The sequence below is a fragment of the Dendropsophus ebraccatus genome, chromosome 15, assembly GCF_027789765.1.
Source record: "Dendropsophus ebraccatus isolate aDenEbr1 chromosome 15, aDenEbr1.pat, whole genome shotgun sequence".
NCBI classification, from domain to species: Eukaryota; Metazoa; Chordata; class Amphibia; order Anura; family Hylidae; genus Dendropsophus; species Dendropsophus ebraccatus.
The window spans coordinates 38,372,542-38,394,131 of NC_091468.1; the positions used below are offsets into that span (position 1 = coordinate 38,372,542).

General features: G+C 42.2%; 1 protein-coding gene and 1 long non-coding RNA gene across 2 annotated transcripts; both read right to left on the bottom strand.

Annotated features, from left to right (window-relative positions):
- Positions 1 to 3,083: 3,083 nt before the first annotated feature.
- Positions 3,084 to 4,936, bottom strand: LOC138774116 (uncharacterized). Its single transcript, XR_011360251.1, has 2 exons — positions 4,750 to 4,936; positions 3,084 to 3,288 (listed from the first exon to the last, which is right to left on the bottom strand). It is a non-coding gene; the product is annotated as an uncharacterized lncRNA (long non-coding RNA).
- Positions 4,937 to 9,447: 4,511 nt separating this feature from the next.
- SEC23B (SEC23 homolog B, COPII coat complex component) lies at positions 9,448 to 21,577 on the bottom strand. The gene is made up of 20 exons (XM_069954152.1): positions 21,427 to 21,577; positions 18,324 to 18,557; positions 18,130 to 18,187; positions 17,180 to 17,266; positions 15,918 to 16,154; positions 15,447 to 15,532; positions 15,210 to 15,354; positions 14,568 to 14,726; positions 14,192 to 14,307; positions 13,985 to 14,108; positions 13,388 to 13,468; positions 12,983 to 13,072; positions 12,485 to 12,591; positions 12,235 to 12,388; positions 11,561 to 11,638; positions 11,296 to 11,457; positions 11,123 to 11,209; positions 10,631 to 10,786; positions 10,478 to 10,543; positions 9,448 to 9,846 (listed from the first exon to the last, which is right to left on the bottom strand). The coding sequence occupies exons 2-20, from the start codon at positions 18,542 to 18,544 to the stop codon at positions 9,757 to 9,759; spliced, it is 2,304 nt and encodes a 767-aa protein (XP_069810253.1). The 5' UTR covers positions 18,545 to 18,557; positions 21,427 to 21,577; the 3' UTR covers positions 9,448 to 9,756.
- Positions 21,578 to 21,590: the final 13 nt, after the last annotated feature.

Here is a 21,590-nt window from a genome sequence, read left to right on the forward strand (position 1 = left end):
TCAATGTCTAACTCAAGGTGCGAGTATTGCGATCATGACAAGGGCTTGCAAAGGCAGGCTTCCACCCACAGACAGCCGTTTCGGGGTTTTTGCCCCTCGTCAGTGTGGGGTAGGATTCTGGCTAGTTGGGGCAATGAAAAATCAACCAACAAAACACAGTAATCATTGAACTCAAGGAGAACAGCGAAAAAAATTCCAATGAAGTACTCAATCAAGAGTCTCCACTGATGCCCCCAAAAATTTAAATATGCAAAACAAGAGTCCGTGGAGCCTGTTACGAGTCTCAAAACACGGGATAGCCAGATATCTCTAGCCTGTTGCCAACGGGGTGCCTCCATGATGGGGAGAGCACCACACCACCCTGATAAATAACCCCTTAAGTCCCACTCGGTTGCGAGTATTGGAACATAGACAGGGAAACAACAGGGAAACGGCTGTCTGTGGGTGGAAGCCTGCCTTTGCAAGCCCTTGTCATGATCGCAATACTCGCACCTTGAGTTAGACATTGACAAAAGGGGCCACCCTGTTGTTTCCCTGTCTATGTTCCAATACTCGCAACCGAGTGGGACTTAAGGGGTTATTTATCAGGGTGGTGTGGTGCTCTCCCCATCATGGAGGCACCCCGTTGGCAACAGGCTAGAGATATCTGGCTATCCCGTGTTTTGAGACTCGTAACTGAGGCTCCACGGACTCTTATTTTGCATATTTAAATTTTTGGGGGCATCAGTGGAGACTCTTGATTGAGTACTTCATTGGAATTTTTTTCGCTGTTCTCCTTGAGTTCAGTGATTACTGTGTTTTGTTGGTTGATTTATGGAAAGTCAGCATATCGTACCTAATGTTATATCTCTGTAATGATTTATGTCTCTTGTACTTTGACTTTGTTTAGTTTATGTTGGAAGTTGCACTTTGCTAAGAGAGAAAACCAAACAGTCAAAATGGAGCAAAGAGTTCAAGACCCATCATAATCCAGCCGTCTAAGCCTAAAACAGTCAAATTGGGATTGTGAAAGCAAGGACATACACAAAGAATACCTGGAATCATTCCAAAACTCAGTATACAACCACTACATAGAGTAAACTATTGGTGCGTTTACACAGACAGATTTATCTGACAGATCTTTAAAGCCCAAACCAGGAACAGACTATAAACAGGGATCAGGTCATAAAAGAAAGACTGGGATCTATCCTCTTTTCAAATCCATTCCTGGCTTTGGCTTCCAAATTCTGTCAGATAAATCTCTGTGTGTAAAAGCAGCATTAGCTTTCTATATAGTGGCTCGTTTTTCTGGTAGTGTTTTTTTTTTGTTTTTTTTTACCCCTTCCCTCCCTATCCCTTCTCAATAAACAAAGTAATAATTAAATAAATAAGTACATACAAAAATCCTTCCAACTAAAACACACAAGTACCCCAGATGATCTACGTCCCGTCTCCACGCTTTCTTTGCCCCAAAACTTCCATTATTCTGGTAAAGTGTACCTGTCATTAGAAAAAAAAACTTAACATTTCAAAAGTTTTGATATAAGCCCTTAGAAAGAACAAAAACATTATACCGGAATAGAATTTCTGAACAAATAAATTTAACATATAAGGCTGGGTTCACACTGAATTTTTCTGTCCATTTACCATATACGTTAAAAGAGGGGGGGGGGGAAGGGGGGGGTGTTGCTGTATACCATACTGCAGAATCCGTTTTACATTATAAAAAAAAAAAAAGAGTGGATTGAATTTTTTTTTTTAAACATACACAAAAATGTGGTAAGAGATGTGTCCGGTTTATGCAGCCTTATCTCAGGGTAGCATAAACTAGTGACAGAGAAGCTGAACAGAATGATGTATCACTTGCATTGTTCTGTGCAGCTGATCCAGAGCTATCCTCCTGAATAACATGGACAATAAGTAGTGTTCTCCATTATGTGCATGAGCCCAGTAGTCCTGGATATTCATAAGCAGCAGAACATTCCGCCCACCAGCTGCTGATTGGCAGTTATCTATTCATGCTGTGTATAGGCAGTCACCTGTCAGTCAGCAGCTGAAGGGCAGGAAGAGGGGTGCAACACAAATCTTATTTTATCTATACTGCATATTAGGAGAATGGCTGAACAGAATTTAAGGGGTAGTGCGGAGCTCAGCAATTATTCACAGAATAACACACATTACAAAGTTATACAACTTTGTAATGTATGTTATGTCTGTGAATCGCCCCCTTCCCGTGTCCCCCCACCCCGCACGTGTACCCGGAAGTGTGGTGCGATATACATACCTGACGCGCGTCGACCCCCGTCTTCTGTCGATGCAATCTTCGGGAGGCCGGCCGTCTCGCTGCAGCCGTCCCCCCTTTGCAGCATCATCAGCTGCTCAGCCACGATTGGCTAAGCATAACTGTGCTCAGCCAATCGCGGCTGAGCACAGTTATGACGCGGCAGAGGGGGACCGGCAGGAGCAGGTCAGCCGGCCTCCCAAAGATGACGACTTTGAAGAAGATTGCGGACGGGGTCGGTCAACACGGATCAGGTATGTATAGCGTACCACACTTCTGGGTACACGGGTGGGGGGACACAGGAAGGTGTCGATTCACAGACATAACATACATTACAAAGTTGTATAACTTTGTAATGTGTGTTATTCTGTGAATAATTGCTGAGCGCCGCACTACCCCTTTAAGTAATTAATACACTGATCTGTTCAACATTTCTATCACTAGTTTATGCTGCCCTGATTATGCTGCCCTAGTTTATGCTGCCCTGATTTTAAGAAATGTGTGAAATTTGTAAAATCTGACTGAGCAAGGTGTCTGAATCTTAGTACACACAGGAATCTCTTGTTGCACTGTTGGCTTTGTAATTTATGAAAACTTCCTATGAAATCTAAATTAATTATACAGTATTACATCCGCACAGCTGTGATGTGCAGACGAAAGATAGCCAGGGCACACCTATACACATTAGCTAGTTGGCCCGTTCCACTGACAGTACATGGTATGTAATATAATGTATATATAGCGTTACTCAGTTTCTGCTACAATCCAGAAAATGGTGATTACTGAAACATTTAACAAAAAAAAAAATTGTCCAGAAACAGAATTTAATAAATGTATTTAATCCCATGGATGCTCAGTCCATTAGTTTTCTGCAGAACCGCTGTCAGGTGATTTCTTAGTTGAGGTAAAATACTGATATATTTTTGTTGTATACGGTACACTGTTTTCCTTATACTCCATTGAAGCTGAAAATACGATTTTCTGTTTTCTTCCCTGAGATGAATCTTCTTCTAAATCACTTAAAGGTTCTAAATGTGTAAAAGAGAAAGAAAGAAAAATGAAAAAGGACAAAAATCTAATTTCAGAACAAAGTTCGGCCTTATTCACACGCCCCATGAAATGGTCTGTGATTGCGGATCCGCAACCACAGACAATTTTAAGGGAAATTGAAGCCTACGAGTCTATTCATATGATCCTTGCTGCGAAAAAATAAGACATGTCATGGTGAGGAGCAGAATCACGGCACAGATCCCCTAATAGAACTCTGACACTCGTGTCTTTCAGTGATTCAACGGTGAATCACCTATGATCGCTCCTGTCAACCCAAACCCTGGACAGCACCAGTGCCTTCCGACCTCCCACCCCAACCCAGTGCATCCCCTGGAGCCAGCATACACATATTGACCTGAATTGGCATGGTCCTGGTTGCTTCCTTCTGCCCCCCAGACAGCACCAGCTAGAACTGTCAAGAGCAGTAGCAAATCTCCATAAAAAAATACCTCTCCTGCTCTCTAGACTTGACATAAAATACAACTTCCTGCAGGATATAAAGCAGCTGATAAGTACCAAAAGACTTGAGATTTTTTTTTTATTAAAGTAAATTACAAATCTCTAGCACCAGTTGATTTGAAAGAATTTTTTTCCCTGCTGAACTACCCCTCTAATTAGATTCCAGCTTTACTTTTTCAAAAGTCTTTTAGGGCAGAAACACACAGCGGATCCGCAGCGGATTTCATGCTACAAATTTGCTGCAGATCCCTTGCCGGTCATTGTCAATGAGATTACAGACTTGCAGCGGGATTTACATCGGGGTTCCTGGCTGGACGTCCTGCTCAGCCAATCAGTGCTCTTCTCTGCCGCAGCCACTGATTGGCTGAGCGGGACGTCCAGACGCCGGGAGGCCCTAAAGCAGGTAATATATGTACTGGCCGGTGGGGGGTTAAAGGGGGCTGTTACTTAGATACCCACTGCGAATCTGTAATCACATTGAAAATCACAGGTAAGGGATCCACAGCGGATTTCGCAGAATGGAATCCACTTTGGATCTGGGGTTTGGGTTTCATGAAAGCTATATACATAAATCCTGGAAAACGTATCTGCAGGCGATGACTGGCTGAGCATGAAATCAGGCAAATCCCAGGAATCAGCACTGAGCAGTAAAGACCAGAAGCCAGTGCAGCAAATGTGGGGGATCAGGGCTGGTGAGTATGACCTTTTTGTTTTATATATAAAACTATCCAATTTAAAATTATCCAGTCTATTAATCATACTCAGGCTGATATTTCCAGCAGTCTGTATTCTGCACACAGATACGTACACCCCAGCTCTTACAATACAGCCTATATCTGCTGGAGGACTCACAGGGCAGCCCACACTGCTCCCCTTACAGCTGAATGAACTAATGAGATGTACACACTCCTCCGGACGCTAGGTGTCGCTAATCACTATACGATCTACGCCTGGTAAGATTGAACAAACTAGAAGGTCACCTGTCTTTTCGATTTCTACAGGGTCTTTCTTCTGCCACCACTGCATGAAAGCCGCCAAGCCGATCATACTCCATACGCTCACGGCGTAGGTAAAGGCTAAACGGCGCCGCCAGTCTTCCCGACCCCTAAGATTCCAAAATGCGAGGCGCCTGACCTCGGTCTTGTGCAACCTCAACACATCAGTGAGCCTCACCATCACTGCACGGGGCTGCACACAGGCGGAAGCACAGAGGACACGAGCCTGGCGATTGTCCAATGAAACGCGCGCGTCCGACCACGTGATAAACACGTCATCACGTTCTGATAACGTGTTTCCCTCTGGTTGCCGCCCTGTTGCTATGGAGATTGTGAGACCATGAATTCGTGTTGTCAGTACTGTTCTGTACCGAGACGGACTGTAGCCTCTTTTAGCATTTCCCTCATAGTTGTATTCCAGGGGTTTCCTTCAGAAAGGCTCTTCTATGGGACAGTTAATAAAACTAGAATCTATAAAACTAAAGGAAAAATGTTTTGCCACAAATATCAACCAATCAATAGATTGCCTACTATGAGCAAGTGGAAGAAGCAGAAAATTCCACTTTAAAATCCACCCAGAATCCTCATCGGAAATCTGCTATGATAGATTGATTCTCATGCAAATTTAAAGCTCCCCTTGAAATCATTAGGAGAATCCATGCAGAAAGGTCTGCACCGATTTTTGTTGAAGTTTCCTATTATGTCACAAAACTAAAGAGGAGCTAGAGAATATATAATCTTGTGCACACCAATGTTAATGAAGTAGTGTTATTGAAATGGCATAGACAATTAAATACATGCAAAAAAGACTCGCAACTTTCTTAAAATAGAGGATGTGCACCCAAAGATAATATTGCAAACCTCAGAAACCTCTGGCACTTCGTCAGCTACTTGGCTGATTGGCTGTCTAGTGATGTCTCCCTACAGTACAGTGTGATACTACCATAGTTGCCAACAGTCCCGATTTTGAGGAGCCTGTCCCAGGAAGCCCCGCCCCCTGCGCCTTTACCTATAAGCACCCAGGCCAACCAGTGGTAAAATTTGGGGGGGGGGAAGCCCTTCCATGCCCACAAAGGCAGGGGTCCCACTGAAGTCCCTGCGGAGCACCATCACCTCTTTACCTGTGCCAGGAGGAGCTGCTTCTTTGGATACCAGGTGAGGACGGCTTCATTTTATTTTTCTGGGACCCAGTGTGATCTGTTCAGGACCCTGGAGACACTCCTGTCCACTACATAGAAATTAATTTAGTCTCCAGTTGCTCTGACTGTTGTATATAAGGAATTACTTTATCCACATTTGTTATCTGCTTATTTTCCTAATTTTCACTTATTACCAGTTTTGCATAGAGTTCTAGACTGAGTTTACACTACGTATATTTCAGTCAGTATTGTGGTCCTCATATTGCAACCAAAACCAGGAGTGGATTAAAAACGCAGAAAGGATCTGTTTACATAATGTTGTAATTGAGTGGATGGCCGCCATTTAATGGCAAATATTTGCTGTTATTTTAAAACAACGGCTGTTATATTGAAATAATGGCCATTATTTACTGTTATATGGCGGCCATCCACTCAGTTTCACCATTGGGTGAACAGAGCCTTTCTGTGTTTTTAATCCACTCCTGGTTTTGGTTGCAATATGAGGACCACAATACTGACTGAACTATACGTAGTGTGAACCCAGCCATAGGGTGCGTTTACACAAACAGCCAGGAACAGACTATAAACAGGGATCAGGTCATAAAGGAAATTCTGGGATCTATCTTCTTATCAAATCCATTCCTGGATTTGGCTCCCAAAATCTGTCAGATAAATTTCTCTGTATAAACGCACCATAATGCTAAGTTTACACGAGGCGATTATTGGGCCGATCGTACAATTAACGATTTCGAAGTAACAATTTTTTTTTATAACGATCAGCGTTTAGACAGTACGATATATCGTATGGAAAAATCGTTTTGCGATCGCGCGCCCGCAGCCCAGCCCCACGGTCAACCACAGCCCCCTGCCGCCCGCCCCCCCCCCCCCCCCCCCCCCCCCCCGCAGCCAATCAATGCAAGGCAGCACTGATTGGCTAAAGAGGGGAGCCCGCAATTTCAAACGGCTCTGTTTAAAATTCCCAACTCCCCTCTTCAGCCAATCAGTGCACTGAAGAGGGGAGCCGGGGATGTGGAAGACCTGTTACGCGGAGCAGGTAAAGTATGGTCGCGGCGGGGGTTGTGATCAGAGCGGCGGCGGCGGGGGTGGCAATCGAGCCGGCGCAGGGGGCTGCGGATGAGAGGGGGGCCGGGCTGCGGGCGGGGGGCTGGACGGCGGGCGGGGCTGCGGCCGGACTATCGCACAACTACTGTTTACACAGAACGATCGGCGAATTTTTTGCGAACGACGATTTAAGAACCTGTTAAAAGGTCAAAATGAACAATTTCTCGCTCGTCGTTTGATCATTAGCTGTGTTTACAGGTACGATTATCGTTCGAATTAAATCGTTATCGTGCAAATTCGCACGATAATCGTTCCGTGTAAACCCAGCATTATAGTGTGTTTACACAGAGAGATTTATCTGACAGATTTTGAAGCCGAAGCCAAAGCCAGGAACAGAGTATAAACAGGGAACGTGTCAAAGGAAAGACTGGAATTTCTCCTCTTTTCCAATCCATTCCTGGCTTAAAAAAATCTGTCAGATAAATCTCTCTGTGTAAACGCACCATTACAAAGTAATATAACTTTGTAATATGCTTCAATCTCCTATCTGCCCCCCTTCCCTATCTTTTCCCCCCTCAACCCCCCACTAAAGATGCACAGACCAAAAGTCAGACGGTATCTGTGCTCAATCGTGATGTCTGTGATCCCGGGTGCATAGTTACGGTACCGGGAATATGCGGCCAGGATATTCCAGGGAAATCCAGAAAGATTCCCTGGAATATCCTTCCCGCATATTCCCGGGATCACAACTATGCACCCGGGATCACAGGCATTACAATCGAGCGAACTGCTTGCAGACCAAAAGTCCGAAAGCTAAAAAAATAAAAGACACCAGCTTCAGGGACCTGCAAACGGCAGGAAATTCAAACAGAGACATACTCAGGAGGGATGGTAAGTGGGAAAATTATGTTTATAATTGATTGTTTAGTTTTTTATCAGCGCCAGAGTTGTCCTTTAACTTAATCTGGCAGGACACTATTTTTATGAACTGTCAATTTTTCACTTAAGACTCTTCTTACCGTAGCCTTTATTTTCAATCATAAGGCTGCAGGATAGGGTGCAATGGCAGTGACGGAGGAGACAGCTAAGCAAGTTATCATATGACTGCTGTGTTGGTAACACCCTGTATGCCCATGCTCAGACTTAAAGGGGTATTCCAGAAAAAAAAAAAAATCAATAAATTAGCTATGGAAAGGGTTAACCAAGGTTAACCCTTTCCTAATATACTTACCAGTCCTTTATTGGCCCCCCAAGGAGATCTCCGGTCTGGTCACGTGAGCTGCGACTCGCGGATCCTCTTCTTCCGGTTCGGTGATGTCACCATACGCGGCCGGCGTCTGGCTTTCCTCCTTCTTAGCAGCAGAGCACTGAACCCTGACTGGCTGGCTAGCGTGTAGCCAATCAAAGTTTAGTGCTCTGCATCCCACCACGCTCCAGGTCCCCTGAGCCTGCTGTACCAGCGGTTGTGGGGGCTCAGTGCTGGTCACCAGTGGTTAACCCTTTCCATAGCTAATTTATTGATTTTTCCTGGAATACCCCTTTAAGCAAGTCCCACTCAATCCCTAGTAGTGTTTCAATTTTTTTTTTTTATTTGTTTTCTTTTGGAGCTCAGCCACTGTGATCTTGGGGGTTCTTTTTCTCTCTCACCAAGGTAAAGATGAATGCAGCCAAGTACAGAGATATCCTGGATGAAAACCTCTTCCAAAGTGCTCTGAACTGTGACCATTCTGAACAACTGTGATTATTCTTGACTGGCCCAGCCACAGCCCTGGCCTGAACCCAATTGAGCATCTCTGGAGAGACTTGAAAATGGCTGTCCACCAACATTCACCATCCAACCTAAGAGAACTGGAGAGGATCTGCAAGGAAGAATGGCAGAGGATCCTCAAATCTAGGTGTGATAAACTTCTTGCATCATTCCCAAGACGACTCATGGCTGTATTAGCTCAAAAGGGAAGGGGCTTCTACTTAATACTGAGCAAAGGGTCTGAATACTTAATGAGCACAAAAAAATAAATCTTTTTTAAAACTTACCAAATGGCTGCAATGAAAAAAAAAGGGAAAAATTTAAAGGGGTTGGAACTAGAGATGAACCGGGTTCGGCTTCAAGTCGATCCCAACCCGAACGTTCGGCATTTGATTCGCTGGGGCTGCTGAACTTGGATAAAGCTCTAAGGTTGTCTGGAAAACATGGATACATCCAGTGACTATATCCATGATTTCCACATTGCCTTAGGGCTTTATCCAACTTCAGCAGCCACCGCTAATCAAATGCCAAAAGTTCGGGTTCGGATCAACTCGAGCATGCTCGAGGTTTGCTCATCTCTAGTCGAAACACTTTCCATACCCATTGTAGATTGCTGTAATATAATTCCAGCTGTCACACTGAACCCAGATCGGAAACTCCTCTGCAACATCATATTTTGTCTGCTCAATAATCACAGTTAATACTAAGGGGAAAAAAAAAATTCATTTTGGCAGATTTTTTTTTAACTATGGATTTTATGTACTGAATAAACAAAAAGTGAAGATGGGGGAGAAATAACAAGGCATTCTGAATATATACAATCAGTGTTAACATATGAGACTGTAATTCTATTTGTAAAACAAAAATAATAAATTAAACTTAAGATAGGACTACATCAAAAACGTTAACTTCACATCTTATTCAGCGTCTGGTAAAACTTTGATTAGTTCCTTCAACTACATAGGAGGGGAATGTGTCTTTGTCTAAAAATGGCGTTATCTTCCATTGCTTGTATCTGAAATATTTATGTCCACTTTGTTTCAGCTATGATGCGGTAGAAACAGCCAGCTTTTTCAAATGATCCATAAAAACTTGTAGACTAACATCATCTGTCAGAATTGGGGCTCCACCATCCTATAGGGGGACAGAGAAAGATATGGTTAGTACATAGAGCAGGACATTACATATACAATGACTTAAGTCACAGTCAACTTTTTGACACATCAAAGTCTAACACTATGAGCTGATTAAAGGGGTCCTCCATAACAAACACTCATAGGCTGGCCATTAATGGGATGGGAGACTGACCCCAGAGTAAACAGGGCTTTCATTTTTTATACAGGCACTGTACATTCACATGCGACTGGGCTTGGTTCTACAGCTAAGTGTCATTCATGTGTATGGACAAACTCCTGTGTCTGTGTAATAAAAAAGAAGGGACTAGAATGCTGCGGCACCTGGGGGGTCCCAGACATCCCCTGCAATGGACCAACACTGTCCATCTAAAGGAAGGAGATGGAGAGTTTACAGCATAGGACCTGCAGATTGCAATAATAAAACATTGTGCAATATGTTTCTACTAGTGGTGGAATTGTATATTTTAACTATTGACAAAATTAAGAGCATATTATATAAATAGTACTCAGATCTCTATAAAAATATACAATTCTGTAAATAACAGAGTTTAGGTGGACATTTTACAGCCAAGTGTCATCCTACTGCTGCATGTAGCGGTCTGTCTTTATCAGTCTATTCTATTGCTTACCTGTCCATAGCTGTATATATTGTTGTGCGTCTGTGAGGGATTGACTTTGGAGAGCAAGAATCTAGCCTAAAAAACACAGAGAAAAATATAAGAACATGCTGGTACATACAAGTTCCTTCAAACATTATTTGCCTCTACAATAACGTTACTTACTTGGCTGCCTCCATGTTCTGTATTTATGTAGCGCGGCATTGGAAATCTGCTTTGTAAGATTTCTTGGGCATCATCTAGTGGTGCCTGTAGAAGATGCTTGAAGTTCTCATACTCTGGCATGTCCTGGTAACCAGCTTTTCTCCATTGTGCAATAGTCTGCAAGAAAGAAAAATATAAGATATTACATATTATAGTGTGTGTGTAAATATATAAACTTTTTTATTAAAACATCTAGGCCTTTATTGAACAGCTGAAAGTTCCCTAAGGGCATGGTCACACAGGAAACTTCACAGTCAACTAACCCCAAAAGAATGGGCAGGGCTGAGCTACAATACCAGCCACAACCCATGTACAGGCATAGTACTGTTTTTAGAATCAAGGATCATGGTTTTTTTTTTTTTCTTTCAAATAAGTAGGGATCCCGATGCTCAGATCATGTGACACATTGGGAAATGGAAAAATGATATATCAAGGGGAAAAAACTAAACTTACCTCTCCAAGGTAGATGACAATCTGGAAGAAAGTGTCCATAAGCAGAATCCTGTCAGCTAAAATGCTACTGCTGTCCAACAACACAGGCTATTAAAAAGGAAAAAAAGGTAAGTATACCATATAGTTTTGAGCAACATTATCACCTTTATAAAGTGTAAATGATAATACTGTACCTCTGGAGGACCATAGAAAGAGTAAGAGTAGAGAATGGGCTGGATCATGATAAGAGACTGGGTCAGGTCTTGTCTGGCAAAGTGATGGCGATAGTATGAAGACTCATCTGGACTGTTATTGAACACTTGCAGGAAAGGAGATCTTCTCAAGTGGAACATGAACTGTAGTGCAAGAGGGGAAATATTTTAATATACATTTTTAGAAACTAATAGTTCAACAAGTTGAACTTATTTCTTAAAATTACAAAAACAAGAAAATAATTACCTGAGGGTAAAGGGAAAACGTGTCTGAAAGTCTGAAGGAAGTGGGATCATCTTTGTTGTACTGTCCAAACTTCTGGCACTGTAATAAAGCATTAATTTGTTAAGAAAACAGACAATGTGCTCTCCTATAGCCATAAAATGTGCTCAGTGTTTGTGTCAGATGTAAAGAATCAAAAGGCAATCTGTGGAGGGACAATGACTATATCATTGCTCTGGACAGTAAATGTTATATTGGACTAGCAGGCATTGACTGTGGTTAGGTACATTCTATGATTTGCAGTTTGCACAACCTTGGCTATCAAGGTTCAGCCAGTAATCAGCTGCAGCACTGTCCGGGTGACTGGCTGGGCAGCATGTCACTTCCCACAGTGCCAGGAGCGGCACAAAGCTAGCAGGATGTCAGGGAGCATGGAGAAGTACTTAGTTTATTTATTTTGTTTTTTACAAGGACTGCATGGACATCGCTAAAAATGCCTGCGCAAGCCTTGCTGCACGATTATTGTGCAGTGTTTGGGCTCAGTGAGAGAGTGCCGATCTAAGAGATAGGTGGTTGCTTACAGAATGTCATCGGGCCGTGTAATAGGGCCCTGAGGATGTTTTTCATGCTGTTGCTGAGCAGATTATTCATGGTGTGCAGATGTGGTGTTATTTCTTTGATTATTACGTGACACTTACAAGCCTGATGAGCTGTCTGTCTAACCATCGTAGAACATCTGGTCCCTCTTCGGTCTCGGCCCTATAGACCCCAAGACGTGCCATCAGCACTGCTGCAGCTTCCTGATCAAAGGCCGCCTCGATGTGCTGCAGTTGTGTCTGAGCATCTGCCCAGCTGACAAAAGGGGGGGGGGGGAATCAGCCAAGGTTAGCTAGGCTTCACTGCAGGTGGTATTGTCTGTGCAACAGATACATGAAAGCAGATACTTACTTCCTGGCAATTGTGGTGACTCGTATACGTTTCTGTGTGCTGGAATGCTGGTATTGAGTGACAAACTGAATAGCTCCACGACCTCCTTGAGGAATAGGTGCATTGTGCTGAAAAAAGGAGACAATCCTTTATTCAAATACAATAGAAATGAGAAGATTTCATGAGAGCTTATAGTGACAAACAGATTAGCCCTGGATTACTTTTCAAAGATGATTTTATAACTGGCCTACTTAAAAAAAAAAATTACTTTAAGTAGGTATTTAAAGCTTTGAATGGATAGATGGTTTCCCCACCAATCAGAAGGATGGGGTGAATGGAGGGGCAATATGCATGCTCTGTTGTCCCTTCATCTATTCTCTATGGAGCTGCTAAGGACAGCCAAGTACATCACTACAAATTGAAACCTACTGACAGACTCCTTATTGTAAGAAGCTCAATCTCATCTACTTTGAGGAAAAGAAAAAAAAGTGTACTAAAATTAAAAGAGGGAAAACATACCTGGTTCACCACTTCAAAGTACAAGGCTAGAGTTGTCGATGGATCAAGACTGCATATCTTCCACTGACATGTCCCACCAACTCCAAGTTCCTAAGACAGGCATTAAAAATGGACGAATATTTTAAGTTAATATGTAGTGCTGAACAATGGACTATCGGTGGTTGCTATTTTACTGCAAAAGCAGTAAAGCAATATGCTCTAAAAATGCAAGTCCTGTAGCACACACAAGCTGCTAGCTAGAGCTAGCTATGTGTGCTCTTAGGCTAGGTTCACACTATGGTTTTGCAATGAGTGGGTATCTGGAAGCTATAGAAGGTAGCTCTGCATGTAAAAGCTCTATAACAGATGTAATAAGAAGGCCCTGAAATCTTATTAAATACAGAAGGAAATTGTACTATAACTTACATTTTCTGAAATGCAGGGACTTTTCACATTTAATGAAACACATGGTCCAATAGAACCTGAAATTTTCAGCTCTCTTGAAGTCTGTTGAAGAGACAGAAGTTTTATTAAACTTTAACAAAAAAAAATGTGGATTAATTAAGTTGACACCAGCTATCTTATCCTAGAGAAAAACTCTTCCAAACTTTCTTCCCAACCTCCATTAAGATAAATCTAAAAACCAGAACTTGTAATATTATATTTTTCAAGAAACACATTCAGGACCATTTTGAACATAATCTATGAATCAGTCATTGGAAAACGGTGCGGCAGAGGTTTTCTTTAGTCTTTCTACTCTCACAGTAAAGAACCCCTTCTATAAGGATGGCAAAACCTTTCTTCAAGGCTTGGGGGATATCCACTTGTCAAGGCTGAGGTGGAACGCCATTGCGGTACCTGACTGACTGAGTGGACAGGAAGAGGCCAAGAGCACCAGGAAGTGGATGCTATTTAAAGGGCAGCCATCCAAGGTCCAAAATAATTAGTTCCTGAACAACCCTTTAAATGCACTATAATCAATACCATGAGATACAGGATAAACGTTACAGAGCTGACTCTCACCTTTACTTCCAGGTTAGCACCAAAGGCCATTTTAAATGCTCCATTTAAGTCTTTACTGAACACTCGCTGGAATGTTTGCTTAAACAGGGATGTATTGAAGGAATCACCAATGACAATCTGACCCCTTAAATAAGAAAATAAAAAATTACTATAGTGATGATACAGATATTACTGATGTAACAATACTGCAAATGTTTTACAACCTACCCCGTGAGGTTAGAGCAGCACTTCATCTCCAAGAGACCCGTCTGGTCCAGTGCACAAGCATAAATGTCAATGCAATGACCATTAGCTGCAGTGCGGTTTGCCAGTCCTTCATAATGCTGTGTACAGAAAAGACACATTGGTCACTATACACTTACACCATTTGACAAGTTTTTCCATATAGATGCTTAAAGGTGACATTGGATGCAATGGTTATAGAATATCTATGCTGCCCTTTCTAAACAAGAGTCTATACAATACTATACAAAGACCCACATTGTCCATTTCTCGGAAACGAAAGAAAACACTGTTCTGTCACACAATGAATACATTTTCCCACACATAGGAAATCCAATACTTAAGAAATAAGAGTTCATGCCTTTGTAGCTTTCTTCATAAGACGGGCATTGTCTTTCTCAATGTCGTGCCAGGAACGAATTGGTGTTTTCAGTTCATCTCCAACAACCATCCCGGGTCCTTGTGTTGGTGGCCCTCCTGTAAATAACATAATTCTAGCACCCGTGTTTGGAAGCGTTCCCTACAAAGAGGTGAAAACATATAAATATTAGTTATACACAAAAAAAACTTTAACCTATTATTTTTTAGTCGTGGCCTGTAATATATACATAAATCCACTCTATTTCTACCTGACCTGGCCGAGACTGAAAAAAAAAAAAAAAAACTAATGAATTGGACTTTTTCAGTTGTTCGCTTTAAAAAAAAAAACACCTTGTTGCATGGATGAACCTTGAACCCATCTCTGCTTATCTGCAGCCATGAGATCAGTGAGAAGAGATAAAGTAGTTCTCTTAGTAACGAATAGATCTTTATTCTTAAATCCACTTAAATGGCTTTTAGGTGCAGGACGACTCGGCACACGGCCTGGGATGGTCCGCATCTAATTTTGCATGTTAATGTAATCTGTTTAACATTTGTTTCCATGTTAAAAGATTAACTCAATTTACAAATGAAGACATGTAATTGGTGAGACGTTAAGGCACCTTTTTTATAGTACAATTACCTCTAACAAGCCAACAGCAATAGACAGAGCCACCCCTGTGGATCTCAGTGGTCTTTTCCCCTGGGGTACAGGCCATGGGTCACGTTGTAATTCCCCAAGCAGGTCTGTTAAATTCATGTCGATCTTGTGCACTGGCTGCAAAAACCTAAAGCAAGAATGAAAATAGTTACGGAAAATACAAAAAAAAAAAAAAACACTCAAAATTCAAAATATCACATTATAATCCAATAAGGTTACCTGCTAGACAGGAAGGGCTGCTCCTGAGGCTGCTGTGGTCTTCCTTGTTGTGCCGCAGCTGCAGGTCTTGAAAGGCCCAACATATCCTGAATTAGGAAAGAAAAAAAAAAAAAAAAACACACATGAAGAAATCAACAAGAAGTATTTCTACTGTGTACCATAATGTGCAACAGATCCAGCTCCTAAGGCAAATTTTGCTAGGACAAGCCTTGGGCAGCCAAGACAGACACTGCAGATTCTGTATATTAACATGAATAGTAATATGAAACTAATAGATCAAGAGCTGCTTCTTATTAAAGCTTCTCCCAAATGGGGAACCCCCCTTTATGACATCTATATACTCTTTTAGGGCCAGACAAAAAAATTTATATGACCCAATGTGGCACTATGAGAGATAAGATTATTATCCCCATAAGGGTGTGTAATTACTTGATAAGTATATCTACATGGCAACACAAGAGCAGTTCCTACCTGGATTTGCTTAGCTGTAAGATCTTTGGTTCCTCGGAAGACGTAGCTTTTTGAAATTCCATCACAGTTGAGTTCATGCACTTGAACCATTCTCCCGAAGGTGATCAGCCCCACCAAGGCATCCGGAGGCAAGAGACTGAGTGACATCTGCAGCGATTCCTTAAGAGCTTGCAAGTCTTCTTCCTCCAGACAAGTATCCACCACATACAGGAATATCAGGGGTGTCTGTGGTCCTCTCTGCAGTTATAAAACATACAAAACAATATAAACCACCACTAAGTACCAAAGGAGCACAGTCAGCCTGTGTAATCTGCACTATACAGACCGACGTCCACTCTAATTCCTTAGTGCTCATACACATTATATGAAAGGCGACCAAATCTGCATCTCAAGTATATAGATGCAGTTCAATAGTTCTCCAATGGAAGAGGACAGAAGTAAACCTTGATTTAGTTGGTACAAGAGGTGACTGGCATAGGCCTACTCTTTTTTCCTTCAGAAACAAATATACAAGCTTGGCTGAGTCAATTGTGCCTGTTTATGGGGAGGCCTAGGTGTCTAATCTATACCCAACATCTACCGGCTGGATTCTATGCATGTTAACGGCAGATGAACAGGTAAAAGCATGAGGTTAAAAAAAATTGACCCACGGCTATAAGGCTATGGTCCTCTCAACTGTCTGACTGTAACCTGAGCAATACTGGGTTCAGTAAGCCAGGACCCATCACTAGAAGTGAACATAGAAGAAACATGTAATGTAAAACCCTTAAAGTTTTGTTATTTGTTTTTTGTTATTTTGCACAAATCAATAGTCCAATTTTAAGAAACTTTGTAATTGGGTTTATTAGGCAAATATGCCATTATCTGCATTTAAAAAGACTTTCCCCAGGACCCCCCCCCCCCCCCACCTCCCTCATCCACTGCTTATTATCAAGAAATCTTAACTCTTTTACATCAGTCGGATCCTGTCTGTTATATGGAGAGGGGAGGGGGGGGGGGGGGAAGAAATTAGTACTAAGGGGTATTCCCATTATATCAGAAGGATAAGCAACATCACTATATGATCAGTGGGCAAAGCAGCAATATTCAATTCACTTTAAGAAGGAAACTTGCCATCTTCGAGTATTCTACACAATGCGAGATCTTCTTGTTCAAAATTTCTTTTTTTTTCTTTTTAAGCAATGTTAATGTTTACCATCCATGTAGCTAGTTAAACAGTGAACTCTGGTACTACTTTCCATCATAAACAATAGGGTTTGTACCTGGACAATATATTCTATGGTAGAGAACTGTGGCATCAGCTCCGCGGGTTGATTCACCTCTGATATTCCAGCATATGTAGGAGGAAACTGTAAATAGAAATAATATTCCAGAAATTATAGTAAAAGTTATATATAACATATCACCTCATATTCTATTACTCACTTTGGGAACATGAAGAATGAAGAGCTATAAAGAAAATACTGAATCTGAGGCAGTGTTCACACAAAACACAATTACACGGATTCTGCCTGTAGTGTCAGCTTTTACTTTGCTTTTTAAAGGAGTTGTCCAGCGAAAATCTTTTTCCTTTCAAATCAACTGGTGTCAGAAGGCTATATAGATTTGTAAATTACTTCTATTAAAAAAATCTCAAGTCTTCCCATACTTATCAGCAGCTGTATGTCATGCAGAAAAAGGTTTTATTTTCAGTCTGACACAGTGCTCTCTGCTTACATCTCTGGCCGAGACAGGAACTCTATGAATCCCCATAGAAAACCTCTCCTGCTCTGGACAGTTCCTGTCTCGGCCAGAGATGTCAGCAGAGAGCACTGTGCCAGACTGAAAAAAAAACATTTCCTGCATGACATACAGCAGCTAATAAGTATGGGAAGACTTGAGATTTAAAAAAAAAAGTAAATTACACATCTATATAACTTTCTGACATCAGTTGATTTGAAAGAAAAAGATTTTTGTTGTACAACCCCTTTAACACGTTTCATCTATCACAGCAGCTTTGTCTCCAAGTATGAGATCAGTAAACTTTATGTCCTACAAACACTATGGACAGGGGCAGTCTATGCTGCTTCATTCTTGGCAGGGGCGTGATAAAGTAAAGCAATAAATTGAACCATGTATATAAGGATGCCATAGCATAATTTTAATATATATATAAAATATAGGCTTTAATAACATGGAAGTGAAATAACAGATGTAATACACTCGTACCTACCTGGTTTCTTTGGAAGCAAAAGTTACAAGCCCACAGCTTGGCTCTGTAGTCAACTTGGCTGGAAAAAGAAATAAAAAAAAGACAGATTTGAGTCTCACAATCCACACACTTCCAATTACTTTGACATAGGTGTATAATAAAGTGATGAGCTATCTGGACTTAGCAGGTATACATATATATCAGTCAGTCCTTACCATAGTGGATTGAGGACTGCTTTGCAGGTTGGCCTTGTGCAGAGGACTGGTTCATACTGAACAGGTGGCAGGTCCGGACGTTCTTTTAATGGGGTAAAAAGGCATCCGAGGGGCACAACCATCCGCGTAGCTTCCAGCCGACTAGACGGCCAAACGTTCCAGCTGAAACGTACCCCATCTCGCTCTTCGTTCTGCTGAATAAATTCCAAGTAGGTTGCCATAGATACTGCAGTGCTGCAAAAAAGTCAGAAAGGCTCCATCAGCTACCAAAAATACACAGCATGCAAAGGAATTGCAATAATCGATCACTTTTGGATTTGAATCCAGGACCCCAGAGCTGCTAGGCAACAATGCTAACCGCTAGGCCACCATGGTTCTTAGGCACCTCTGCCATCTCTTATCTCGGGTGGAAAATAGGATCAGGATGAAGGCAAAACTTACCAATCTGTTATACAGATATAAGACCGCAGCTCACAGGTATATGGCCAGACTACATAATAAGTTGTACTACCTAATAACACACTATACACTAAAAAGGTCAGTAACTCAGTTACCATCCAGATAGCCAGCATTGAAATGTAATCCACTCAGCAGCACAACAATGCATGCAAATACACATCTCCCTTTACACAATAAGGAAACCCAACTGAATCTGAAACAGCAAACCTAAAGGCCCCCAGACATTATAATGAAATCGGCCGACCTTATAATATAAATGGGGGTCTCCTGACTGCTGGGGACAGAAGGACAAGGCATGTTGGTTTTATATCACCCACACCTTTTGTTTTCCAAGAGACAAGCCACCGTCAGAGCTGCCTGGCAGCAGCTTATCCCTCCTCTGCCCATTCACAACACAAAAGAAAATTCAGCCGAGCTAAACATTCTCAAATATGGGATGAATGGAAGAAAAAGGTGTGGGACGAACTAATGTTTCTATAACTGCAGGAGCAAGACCAAGGACCTGCACTGTACTTGTATCATCTGGACTTTGTAACATTATGTATTCACATCTCCAACAACTAATAGTAAGATCTGTGGCTGTCAGCAGTCTCAATGCAACGTGTAGATGCAAGTAGCAAAGGCCAGGAAAGCAAGCAGGCCAGAGGAGGGAGAGCTGGTATACCAGGAGCTTGACTAAAGCAACTGTACAAGCTAAGGGTGCGTTCACACACACAGGATCTGCAGCAGATTTGCTTTAAATCTGTAACTTCAGATCTGTGCCATGAAATCTGCTGCAGATCCTGTATGTGTGAACGCACCCTTGAAGGGCACAACAGGCAGATTTCACACAAACACTAACCAAAGTAGATCGGATCTCAATTTGACCGTTTAGGATACAAGCAAACCTGTGTCATGAGCATTCTTATCTGTATTAGGTTTATAAGCGTTACTATTCTCATGTGGTATAATCTCCAGAAGGATCTGTACACAGCAGCTGCCTTGTCTGTACACAGTGCTTGTATTCTGCTGCTGACATAGTCATATAAGTGGTCACATGTATCCGTAGTCCTTAGAGGGTGCACGGCATCATGTGCCATCCCTACAGGCCTGTACTACAGAGACACTAGTATTTATATAGGCCTCCAATATGGTCATTCTGTAAAGCAGAATGAGATCATTTATGCGAAAATTCGAACGATGATCGTTCCACGTATACGCAGCATTTGATTCCAAATACATCCAGAGAGTCACAACCAGCATGCATCAACTTCTCTCAAGCCCAGATCAGGCAGAAGATAGAAGAGGCTGTACAATCCCTTTAATTTTAACTTGTTTTCTTCCCTGTCACATGACCACGTAAGGAGTTTAAAAATGTAAAAGCAACAAAAAGGATATTTCTTCAAAAACAAGCACTTATTTGTATTGGGGGGAGGGGGAATCAAGTATTTGCATTATTGTCAGGTCGATTTCGGATAACAATTCATAAGGATTCAAAATAATTTGCATTGTGTGTTCTGGCTGATGGTACAGATCGCTGGTGGCCATTCAATCACATAGAAGAGTCCATCAGATTGTTCCAGGTATGATGGAATTTTTAGGAGACTTGTAACCTGATTCATACATATTAGGTGCATTGCATCATTAGGTTTTTTGGTTGTTTTTTTTTGACCCATTGTAGCAAGCCCAGCAGGTCAGGGAGGGAAACTAGATGACCGGTCAATAACAATCCCTCTTCAGTAGCATCACAACACGTCCTCTCTATACATTGGACGTTCTCTCTGTACATTAGGAGGACCACACTGATAATTTTATGGCTTCTTCCTTCCTTACCAGGTATCCAAGGAGACATGAAGGGAACAATCACAGACCCCTCATGACCAATTGTTATGGCAGATTCCATGTGTGTCCTTCCTTTACATTACTAGATGCAATAATGATGGATGTTGTGCAGAAAGTGATACGGAACCGGATCTCCACCATGTATACAAGAACCATGGGACCTACTGACTGCAGTTATATAGATGGTACCAGCTGTGATGATTATCCAATGACATCATGGATCCTATGCAGGTTATAAGGCAATTCTTATCACTGACATTCAGGGCATATCTAAAGGATGTAGATGTCTAATAAGTGAGGTCTGCTAACCCCCATCCCACCCGGTGAGGGGAGCGCGCTGCGCTCCCCTCACCGGGTGGGATGGGGGTTAGCAGACCTCATTTATTAGACATCTACATCCTTTAGATATGCCCCAGCAATGAATAGGAGGTGATGGGATCACACATACATCCATGATCCCTATATTCCACTGTTTGCCATAAAGGTTAATGGGAGTTATGGAAGCAGTGTAGTATAGGGTCCAACCATTGCCTTGACCTAGACACCTCTCCTATGGATACAGCAGCCAGCCCCAATGGGCCTGGCAGTAACAGCAGGCCCCAGCTGTGGACATAGGTGGATATGCTATACATGGCAAAGATGGGACTCCCCTAATGACACATATCAAATAGATAGGTGTCCCAGTCTACAGTTATCAGATAGATTCACATAGACATATTCTATATCCGGTGTAGATGATAGAGTACACACCTATCTGTACAGCGTGATAGATAGATGATAAGACCCCCACACCAGCCTCTTGTATAGAATGTCCCCCCCTTACCTCTATCTCATTCACAGCCCGGTCGGTGTCAGTGTCCCGGCGGTGTCGGTATCCGGGTGTAGGTTCCGGCCTCAGAAGTACAGCTCAGCAATAGGCCGGTTTCACTAAGTGACGTCAGTTGAAGGGGACGTTCTTAGCCAGGGGCCACGTAAGTGAGCTCCAGC